General features: G+C 39.7%; 1 protein-coding gene across 1 annotated transcript; it reads left to right on the top strand.

Annotated features, from left to right (window-relative positions):
* The first annotated feature begins 3848 nt into the window (after positions 1-3848).
* LOC117471674 (photoreceptor-specific nuclear receptor-like) lies at positions 3849-9226 on the top strand. Its single transcript, XM_034116846.1, has 9 exons — positions 3849-3923; positions 4384-4534; positions 5105-5208; positions 5340-5481; positions 5557-5630; positions 5924-6102; positions 6535-6775; positions 7278-7383; positions 8811-9226. Exons 1-9 carry the CDS (start codon positions 3860-3862, stop codon positions 8941-8943), a joined length of 1194 nt encoding a protein of 397 aa, XP_033972737.1. The 5' UTR covers positions 3849-3859; the 3' UTR covers positions 8944-9226.
* The last annotated feature ends 2182 nt before the right edge of the window (positions 9227-11408 follow it).

Raw genomic sequence — 11408 nt, 5'->3', positions numbered from 1 at the left:
TCAACAATGGAAATATGATCAGTAGAAATAGCCATGACATGGGACCTTTAAAACTTTAAAGGGGTGTTCCCTTTCCTGTAGTGTGTTATATCTTTGTGCATGTAAATGGTCCGCAAAGGCTAAAATCTCAAAGGGAGTTTCTCTAACACACTCTCCCCCCCTGCCTGAAACGCCTCCATTGGATTCCTTTGTTTACTTCCGTAAGATAGTGACATCACAACGTAACGCTCGCGCATCTATTGGCTAGCGCTCCAACACATTACACGTGATAGGTTGACCAATCATAACAGAGTCGGCCATCTAACCAATTAGAGCAGACAGGGCTCTGGTTTCAGACAGAGGGTGAAAAGAGGTGCTGCAGCACAGGCTGTATGAGAAAGATTAAGAGCTTTTTGAACATTAAAGCATGTAAACATGTCACAGTAGAGACACAAAATACAAACATGAACCTACAAATTAGCATTATATGTCCTCTTTATGTTTAACCACTGTGACATATTATCATCATAAATATAGAATAGTAGAGTTAACTGACTGTTGTAAGATTGTATCCTAATGATAGCATTGCAACCATGCAGGATGCATTCAGGGAACTATACAGGTTTGTAGTTGAGATCAAAATAAAGCTTGAGTTCGAAGATGGGTGGGTTCAAAGCAAGAGCAATCGGGGGTATAGAAATTGGAACCCCTCTTTCCCCTCACACACTTAAACCCACTGGACAGATTAAGCATCTTGACTGATGTGATCTTGGTATTCGAGTATTCTACGTGGCAACCAATTTTTAAATCAAACAATTTTTTTTGCAAAAATGTAAGAACTCTAAATCCTATGATGATGATAAATTAAGATTAAATTAAGATGTGAGTGTATCTAACGTGTTTCTTGGCTCTCTTTTTAAACATGAATGACTCCATATCCTGGATGGTAATCAGTGTGTAATTAGGGAATCCTCGCAGAGAGCCTGCAGAAACACTGACCTCACAAGCCTAATTAACTGGTAAATCTTACAAAGGTCAACAGTGTGTTGGCCAAGGATGAAGAGAGTAGCCACCATATGGCCAAAGATGCCTGCAAGAAGTGTGTCTTTACTGCTCTTTTAATCTTTTGAGCTAATTGTGTTTCTTCCCCCCCGTCTTCTGGTGACTCCGGCTGGTGCCCAGGCAGACAAAATGTGGTCACACCCTAATCTACTTAACTGCTTTCCACTTTGTTTTTTCCAATTATGTTCAGGCCTTGTTAAGGTGGAGCTGGAAGTCTCTGGCATCAAAATTAATTTGGCCCTTAGAGTACATTTTATACTTTAGCAGCAATATATGAGTTCTGTTCTTGAAGTCAGTTTGAATGTTTTCATTCAAATATATTCAAATGTAAAATAACCAATTGTACACAACAATATTTGAGTGTGTGATGTGTTGCTCACAGTAAGGATTTGGAAAAAAAGTTATGAGTTCACAATCCCGCCCCCAAAGATACTTTGAATTATTAATAAAAAATATATATGAAAATCCATTTATTAATATTTAGTTTATTTATGAATGTTTTCAATTGTGTTGTTTTACATATTATTTCAATTGTTTAATGTTGTGTGTGGTTGCAGTTTGTTCGAGCTTTACCCTCTTTTTTGTCTCTTTTATGTAATTCTTTTGAGTTTTTCAACCAGCAGCAGGCGCATGTGTTCTAAAAACATTCTCTGATAAACCCACTGTACCACCTGCCATGAGCTAAGTACTTTGTTGAAGAAATGGAAACATTTAGGGGCAATGAACAGACATACATTTTTTGGAATATGACTCCAAGTGCATTTTATCAATGATGACTTTATAACACGATGATATGTCAGATGTTGTGTCTTCAGCTTGCTCCTCCGTGACAACTCAATCAACACTTTTAAGCGTTCATGTGTCAGTCATGAGTTATTAACAAGCACAGAACAAACAGCAAACAGAAAAACAACAACAGTACAGATGCCAGCTCACAGATGTCACAAACATGGCAGCTTGTGTCCCCTTTAGATTAAGATCACTCAACTGTGGCAAGAAACAAACGATTAAAATCGAACACAGAAAGTTGCTACTATCAGACACAAGTACGGGCACGAGCAACAAATAGGACTCAAGAGCACAACCAGGCAAAAAGGTCTTTAGTCAAGCGTTTAATCCAAAAGGTAAAAATAAAACAGGCAATGATCAAAAAATGTACTGACTGGAAGCAACGAAAAACAACCAACTATGTTGGCGGAAAACTACTAAAGAAGCAACAAAAAAAACAACTAGGTTGGTACAAATGCTAAGCAGCTAGAAGAATAGCTTACGTCAGGAGAGTAACATGGAGCACTTTCTGCTATACAGACAAGACGAACTGGCACTGACCAAGGAAACAGCACAGACTAAATACACAGCTGAGGAGTAGGGACAGCTGAGGCTCATTGAGGCCAGGCAGGTGATTTACAGGGAGCGAAAAGACACAGGTGAGGGAGGCGATCAGCCAGGGCCAGGATGTGACAGCTTTTGAGGGCGATCATTCTGTCAAAAGCAGCAGAATGACACCTGCTTTGCATTTATGAACTGAAAGATGTTCGTTTTGACAGAGATCCTCTGTGACCCTTCTCTGGTTTGTAATGCACAATTGAGTCTTTTTTTAAGGCTTGTTTGTTCTGTTTTGAGGCCTTTCTTTTCTTAATCACAGCAATATTGTACTGTGCTTCTCAATTTGCTCCAAATTGACATTTTAGCAAACAACCAGCAGAATTAATTTAAATTTGATTACACAGCTGTGTGTTTCCTATTCTCTGGTCCAGTCTCCCGTATGCTGCAGCCTCAAACCGAGGCCTATGTTAATGCCATATGATTATTCTAGCTTTTTAATAATAAATAGGAGGCCCTGACGAATGAGCTAAACGAATGTCCGCTCAAACATCAGCCATTCAAAACTCTATTATTCCCCCTCTGACCTTGTTTCTTTTGGCAGCCAAAAGGAAATGGGTGATTTTCAGTTCAGAGAGAATGGGAGTTAATGGTCAGCTTCTCAGCAAACACTGGGGGTCATTATGAATGGGAGGCAATCACACAGATCAAATATACAGCAGTATGAAATGGAGCTGGTATTTGGAGTCAAAAAAAGAGGGGAATACAAATTGAAGAGGCTGGTACATATAATAATGTGCTCCTCGTGTAATCATCCCTTAAATGCAGATACCGAAGAGGAGTGTTGACTGACTGTCCTCGTGGACGGAGGAGACACAAGGAGACGGAGCTGCATGGGAACTGCTCTAAAGTTACAACTCTTCCAGCAGACGGTTTGAGGAGTCTTCACTGTTGCTGTTTTTTATTCTGTTGTTGTTTGCAGACACAATCAAAATCCGATCAGCACCAATGTTCTGGCAATGTGACTGATTGATCCAGATGAACAGTAAAGATTAAGAGGATGACAAATAGGCATGCTGCTTACACAGCGCGTGGGGCTAATCCTCCCCCTGCAACCCCCCCAAGGGCTCCCTTTTGAAGAGCTGCCCCCGAGGAAGCACCCGCAGAGAGTGACAGACCCCGGTGGCCAGAGGGAGGACACACAACCTGTTGATGTGCAACAAGTGTGAGCTCCAGCTCATGACAGGACCCCAGCCCACCTGCAGCCCCACATCAGAGGCTCAAACCACTATCTACCAACTGGACACCACTGGAGGCCTGACAACTTTTTCAAAACACACAAAAAGGGCTTGAAGTTTTTGTGTGTCAATCCTGGAAATTGTATCTTGAAAACTTCATAGAAGAGGACTTTTTTGCAACCTGTTTTGCATCTCCATTTGCTCCTGCAGACAGCTTTAAGAAAGACATGATGGAGGATCACCAATTGAAGATCCCCATGATGTCGTCGTCCTCCCCAAGTGAGTCTTCTGGGAGCGGCGGTACAGATGACAGCAGAGCAGGTAAGAGTTTCACATACACCTGACTTATGTAGTAATTAACATTCATCATTTTAATTTGTTATTCCAAGCTTCTGTTTGAGAATCTATGATTTGACATCACACATGGCTAAACAGTTTTTTTTGCCAACAAACATTCAGTTTACACAAATCTACTTAATCAATTTAGAACAAGGCTAGAATATCATTAGTATAATTCAACTGTAACTGATGCCATATTAATCTATGTTTAATTAATGTGTTTATGTGGATTAATATCAGTATCCCTGCATCGTTTGTCTTTGCTGTTAATTTGCCTCCGGCCATTTTATTGTTTGTAATAATTTACTAAATGAGATTTTCAGGCCTAGCCGACTGTTGCAGTAGAGTGAGCTGGCAGTACAGATGGCAGGCACACTTATGAAACAATACCAGACCTCATGAATGGCACTAACCGCTCGGCCCTGTGTGTTTTGACTCACAGCCAAGAGTCCGTCCCCGGGCAAAGCTCTGAGCCTGGCTCTGGTCTGCAAAGTGTGCGGAGACACCAGCAGCGGGAAACATTACGGCATCTACGCCTGCAACGGCTGCAGCGGCTTCTTCAAACGCAGCGTGAGGAGGAGGCTCATTTACAGGCAAGAGAAAGAAACTCCTTATTAACTTCATAGATAAAGAATAACCCAAGTTCACCATCACTCTCAAGCCTTATGAGGTGCATTATGGGAGGCCAGCATGCTTTTTTAAACATCTTATCTGTAACATTTTCAATAATTGTAGTTATATCAAACAAATCCAACATGTATGTTAAAAAATAAGCTCATGCTCTTTTAGAACAAAATTAGGATGCATTAAACATAGTTAAATAAATGAATTTGTCACCTGAAAATATACACTTGTATTATTGAAAATGATTGAAAAGTGCCAATTAACATGAATTACTATAATAACAATTAAGCTGTTGGTGAGTGATGTTTACATAAAATAATTAGGATCCAATCCCATTTGGGCATCTTGATAGACATTTGAATCAACGATGTGTCTTTCAGTTGGTATGTGTTATTTTGGTAAATTGTAAACTAGTGTTCATGGTTTCTACAGGTGGCCTTTTTTTAATCTAAAAAGGAATGTGAATTTCAGATAAAAATTATAAATCTGTAAGTGTGTATTTATAACTACAGTGTTTCATGTTGGGTGTGTGTTAACAGGTGCCAGGCCAGTACAGGCATGTGTCCTGTGGACAAAGCTCACCGCAACCAGTGCCAGGCGTGTCGGCTGAAGAAGTGCCTGCAGGCGGGCATGAATAAGGATGGTTAGTGTTTTTAAACATTCAAAAACATGCCTCAAATAATGCTTACAAACTTTGACTGTTAGAATCTAGATTACAGATTTATTTTAAAATTATTTCCCTCTTTTCGCGCCCTGTCCTCTTCCTCTCTGCAGCAGTACAGAACGAGCGGCAGCCCCGCAGCACAGCTCAGGTTCGCCTGGACTCCATCGACGTGGACCATGAGAAGGAGCACCTGGCCACCACGCGGGAGCCCACCTCCTCTTCCTCATCCTCTTCTTCCTCCTCTTCTTCATCGTCTGTCATCACGTGGCCCCACATCACCTCCTCCATATCCATCACCTCCTCTGTGGCCCCCCAGCGCTGCACCAGTCCCCAAAACAACCACCGCTTCATGGCCAGCCTCATGACGGCAGAGACCTGCGCCAAGCTGGAGCCCGAAGACGGTGAGGAGGGTTTTGATTTGACATCACATTAGACAGAATGGATCATTTATTTGGAATTGGAATTATTCCATGTGTTTGTAACCCCAGTTTTGGCATTTTAACCGGTCACGTAGGTCAATTCAAGCCATTCATTTAGAACAAGAAAGTTATAGGTATGTTTATTGGATAGGGTAGGCAGGATTTTGTCTAAAAACATTTAATATATTGAATTTATTTTAATTTAACAAGGTCTACAGCTACATTAGTGTTAACATGAAGCAATACAATTTAATTTGAACATTTCCGCTTTTCAGTTGACGAGAACATCGACGTAACAAGCAACGAGCCGGAGCGAGCGTCCTCGGAGTACCACATGGCTCTGTACCCGTCCAGCTCGGAGAACGTGTACGAGACCTCGGCCAGGCTGCTCTTCATGTCGGTGAAGTGGGCCAAGAACCTGCCCGTGTTTTCAAACCTGCCCTTCAGAGACCAGGTAGACTCATAACACACTGCAGGTCTTTTAATTTAGCAAGTAAAATAAAAACATCTTTATAGATTCAAAATATAACCCAATCGCGTTAGGAAAAAGAGAAAAATAAAATACTGTTGCAGAGTCAGATTTGGGACCTGATTAATTTCAGATTTTTTTTTTTTTTGGTAAACAGCAAAGTGTTCAAAAAATGTCCATCTTCCAATTGTCTGTCTTTTAAATTGAAGTAATTTATTTGAATTAGAATTTTAAAAAAAAAATCATAATTCGTGCTTGATAGTTAACTATTATCAAAAAGTATATCATTTAGCAACTTTCTGGCAGTAATGGGCTTCCATATGCCTCTGTAACAGCTTTGACTAACCAGTGAGGCTCCAAACAAAGCTACATTTGAATCACAGTTTTTACATTAGGACTCTTGTTGGTGTCCACCAGGTGATCCTGCTGGAGGAGGCGTGGAGCGAGCTCTTCCTGCTCTGTGCCATCCAGTGGTCTCTGCCTCTGGACAGCTGCCCGCTGCTCTCCCTGCCGGACCTCTGCCCCGGCATGCAGGGGAAGACCAGCTACACCGGCCTGGACCTGCGCCTCCTGCAGGAGGTCTTCAGCCGCTTCAAGGCCCTCGCTGTCGATCCCACTGAGTTCGCCTGCCTGAAGGCCATCGTGCTGTTCAAGCCAGGTGAGGCCAAATCATATATTACTTATCCAGAAGTCATTCAAGAATCTGTTTAGTGTTATCATTGCAAAGCAACAATAAGATTTTGTAAAAAGATTCTAAAGGCCTATAATATCGAAAATATTAGCTTAATATTACTATTATAATATCTTATAATTAGTTAACTTTCAAATGTTATTTGATCCCCGGAGTGAAATGCCTGGCAGTCAAGGGGAATCTTACATTATACAGTACACACATGTGAATACAAAATACATAAAACATTTCCTTCCAAAATCCTAAAAAAAACACGTTGTTAATATATAACATATAGTACATAACCTCAAACGATCAGGTTTTGATATTTACTGAGGAGATAAAATGTTATAACTTTAAAGACTTCATTGTGTTTCTAGTTATGTGGAGAGAGTGGCACCAGCTCATATTGCAAAGCCATCCTTTCAGTATATTTCTGCAGTTTGTCTGGATATGTGTGGCTCATATTTGTGTCTGCTCTCCTCCGCAGAGACTCGTGGTTTAAAAGATCCAGAACAAGTGGAGAACCTGCAGGATCAGTCCCAAGTGATGCTGGGACAACACATCCGATCACACTACCCCAGTCAACCAGCCAGGTATGTCCCCTGTCCTGTGACAGCACTGCCTCAGTGCTGCATGGACACCAAAATATACACCTTTACTTTTGCTCTTAAATGTATATTAGAGGGCAAAAAGGCCAAAATGATGTTATTATACACCAAACATGACCAAAACATGAAGATGAAGATATATTATGTTTTCTGTCTATCATCTACCAGTCTGAAAGACAAAACTCCCTCAATCATCGAGTGTTTCTATTATTTTGTAGTTGATTGCTCTTCTTCAAACTGTGCTCGCAAAGATTATTAAAAAACACATATTACAGTTTCTAGTATGGAAACCCTTTAAATTCGGCTTAGGAACTCACACAGGTCTCAGATCACTGAAACTTTTTCTGCTACCAAAAATCTGTGTAGCTTTTGGGAGGGATTTGATTTTTTAATACATATTTGTTTCTTTTGGCCAGCTACTTAGAGCAGGGGTGTCAAACTCAAATACACAGTGGGCCAACATTTAAAAATGGGTGCTAGTCGAGGGCCGGACTGGTTCAATGTTTATTGCAAAACTTATTGAAATGCACTTATTGCGCATATTAAACCTAGAACTACATTAACAAAGCTTAAATGATTGCCTATAAAAACAACATTAAACATTAAATAATCAGTTGCATTCATTTATAATGGCTCTATCTGCAGAGTCATTTCTTATGGCTCTATCTGCAGCTTTTCCGGAGTCCTTTCTTATGATTACATTTCTCCACAGGCCAACAGCAGCTTCCAACAACTATTTTCCTCAAAGAAAAAACAAACATGGCCTGTTGTTGCAAGAAAAAAAGTGCAAAAAGGAAACATCCATGTAAACTCAGCTTGCTGCTCTGTGATGCTAGTTCAGATACTTGGCATCTCACCTTGGGTGCAAGTTCATCAATGTTTGGGCTCAGGCTCTGAGCTGAGGAAACCCTCAGGATTGAGTGAAGGTGTGCGTGCAATATACCGGCGGGCCAGATCTAATAGTAATTAGAAATTATCCTGCGGGCCGAAATTAAATCCACCACGGCCCGGATTTGGCCCCCGGGCCTTGAGTTTGACATGTATGACTAGAAGATTCATATAAATGCTCCATCCAACTTATTTCACAGAAATGAGGACTTGACTTACTTTGACTTACATTATAATAAATAACATATAATCGTGTAAGGCCAGCTTAAATGAATGCTAGGCCTGTGGAGTTTTGCAGTACATTTAAATGTAACAGTCCCAGCTATTCTTTAACAGGTTGTCAAATGTTGTTACATTTTAATAATCAGCACTAAGCACTCACAAAGTTGTATGTTGACTTGCAATTTTCTTATCAATACTTGTTTTCTGAGGTGGTTTTAAGTTATAATGATGAGCAACTAATTGTTTATACATGCTGTACTATTAACCGTTGATAATATGTTTCTTCCTTGTGTTTATTAAAGGTTTGGAAAGCTGCTTCTTCTTCTTCCCTCTCTGCGTTTTGTGAACTCGGAGCGGATAGAGCTGCTGTTCTTCCACAGGACCATCGGAAACACTCCCATGGAGAAACTGTTGTGTGACATGTTCAAAAACTAAAACCATCACCCCAAAACCCATGCACTCACTAATGATCTCCATGTGTGGAGGGATGTTATTTCACAGTTATTTGCTTTGTATTCCTGTATACATATCAGAGATTCTGCGTGCTGTTATTTTATAAGGCCACTTTATTATGTGTTTGTTGTTTTCACATCAGGTCATTCTGAAAAGGAAATTGAATTCAGTTTTTATCATCATGCTTGCTATCTATTTGTATAATATGTAGACTTTGTGTCTGAGGTGCAGATCTTTATTTGTTTGGTGATAGATGGACTGTATCCTGCTGTTATGAATGTGTAATATTCATGTTGTCATGCCTTGATAAAGACAAAATGCTTGAAAATGGTTTTTTACTCTGTTTTTTAAGAGTTTCACAAGAGATCATATAGCCATTATTACGTTCAGTTATAAGGGTTCATAATTAATAAAAGGGGTAAAGGTTCATTGTATGAAATAGAGATAGGCATGTTTAAAGAAAGAAAAACATGAATTATGTGTCAGCTGTAATGCATGGATCAAAATTGAATTGACTGAGAACTGGACACACTGTAATGCAGTGAAATAGTGCCCTCTTCTGTCTAGTTTTAACACGCACACACACGCACACACACGCACACACGCACACAAACACACATGGAGTTGAGTTACAGTTTTTTTACACATCTATCCAGATGCACTGTTTGAAACAATTTGTCCAGTTTGCAGAAGTCCAATTTCTTCTTATTCTTATAGTTCCAATTAGAGTATGGAACAAAGTGATTAGTTTTAAGGGCCTGTTAAAGGCTTTTCTTTGATATGAACATGAGTTTTGTCTTTAGGTGATTAACCTTTCTTGAGAGGATCTTGATAATAGATGGATGGAGACATAGAACAAAGAAGGTTTAAATAAGATACAGTACTGATACTGCTGTTCTGTGTTGCCACAGATAGCTTTCATTTTAAAATTCATGAAAAATGTAGGAAATTTATAATTGCTGGTCTGACAAGCAAAACAGCGTTTATAATATTCGACCATGTCCTCACAGGTCAAATGATCAGGCAGCAATCTGAAAAGTGAAGCCAATATGGAGGGTCCTTCATGTGCATTTTCTCTAAGATCCAGCAGGGGCAATTCAACCAATTGCAAAAATAACTCGGATTGTATAGAAGTCTATGAAAAAAGGTTCAAGGTTCAAGGCTTTTATTGGTCATACGTACATAGCTACAGTGTAGTTATGACGATGAAAACCTTAGGTCACAGGCTCCTCCAACAGTGCAACACAATAAAACTGAAAAACAGAACAAATAGTGCAAGTAAATACAAAGAGAAAAATAGTAAAAAAGTGAAATAGCGGAATAGTGCAATAAGAGTCTGTATACAAGTGATTAAATATGATATATTAGATAAACAATTTCTAAATTGCAGCCAGATGAATGTTGTGGATGTTGTTTCAAAAGTTCAGGTGTTTAACAGTCTTCTGGCGTGTGGGATGAAACTGTCCCTGGGATGAAAAAGGACCCTACTTCACACCTGTTTTATTACCTCAGTAAACATTGTCTCATTGGGTTTATGGTCTCTATTGTTGGCTTCAATCTTTCTTTATTATTACAGCATTTTTTCCACTTTGTCAAATCCTGGTCCCATTTAGAGGGCGGGGCAATGTTGTGATTGACATGTTACTACCTCAGTGTTGACTGGTTTAGGTGTCCGTGTGTATGACCTTTAACCCTTTCAAAGTGTGTTTTCAGTTCATGAAAGTTTCAAATGATTTGGTCCCCTAACAAATAGGCATTAGGTACTTTGCTCTATCCTCGCATGTTACTTCTAGAGCCAAGAATACCAAGATGCCTACGGACTTACATCGACTCCTAATGGCCCAAAACTGGTTTGTAGAGCAGAACTTACAGTACGCTAAAAAGCCTAGCTGGTACTTTGAGGTGAAGGCTTACCTCGGCCTGCAATGACAACGTTGACATGCAGATGTTTGCAGGTTTGATGTTGATCAAGTTCTCCCTCTTATTTTAGTATACTAACATTTGCTAATCAGAATTTTGGAGCTAGAGAAAAAGTCAGGGGTATTACCAAAGTCATTGGGATTTCTCCTCTGGGAACCATGTTTCTACAAAACTTCAAGGCAATCCATCTGAACCAAAGAGGTAGAGACTAGTATAGCTAAAAAGAGTGTGCTTAGAAACAAATGGCAAAAAAGTAGACAGCAGTAAACCAAAAAAACAAAAGGCATCACTTAGAAAAGGACAGACATGTCTCCTGTCTTTCTCTTGATCTACTGAGTTAAAGTTGAGGCTATATATTCAGTTTTCACATCTGCATAGTGACATTATAATAATGTAATGGAAATATGGTTCCCCACTTTGAAACGAGTTGTGAAAGCAGACGGTTATAGTTGAAGCGAGTGTTGGTGTTCAATAAAATGTCAGTCTGATAAGAGACGTCACTCAGTATTACTTTACCCTCTGATTCA

The sequence above is a fragment of the Trematomus bernacchii genome, unplaced genomic scaffold, assembly GCF_902827165.1.
Source record: "Trematomus bernacchii unplaced genomic scaffold, fTreBer1.1, whole genome shotgun sequence".
Taxonomy (NCBI): Eukaryota; Metazoa; Chordata; class Actinopteri; order Perciformes; family Nototheniidae; genus Trematomus; species Trematomus bernacchii.
Note: the sequence above shows the minus strand (reverse complement) of the source record. Positions and strands in the feature narration are given on the sequence as shown.

What these genes read in the sequence shown, in the direction of transcription:
- LOC117471674 (XM_034116846.1), top strand. Translation starts at nt 3,860, where the DNA reads ATGATGTCGTCGTCCTCCCCAAGTGAGTCTTCTGGGAGCGGCGGTACA. An exon ending in CAAGCTGGAGCCCGAAGACG is followed by an intron (nt 5,631 to 5,923) that starts GTGAGGAGGGTT and finishes TCCGCTTTTCAG; the next exon opens with TTGACGAGAACATCGACGTA. An exon ending in TACCCCAGTCAACCAGCCAG is followed by an intron (nt 7,384 to 8,810) that starts GTATGTCCCCTG and finishes TGTTTATTAAAG; the next exon opens with GTTTGGAAAGCTGCTTCTTC.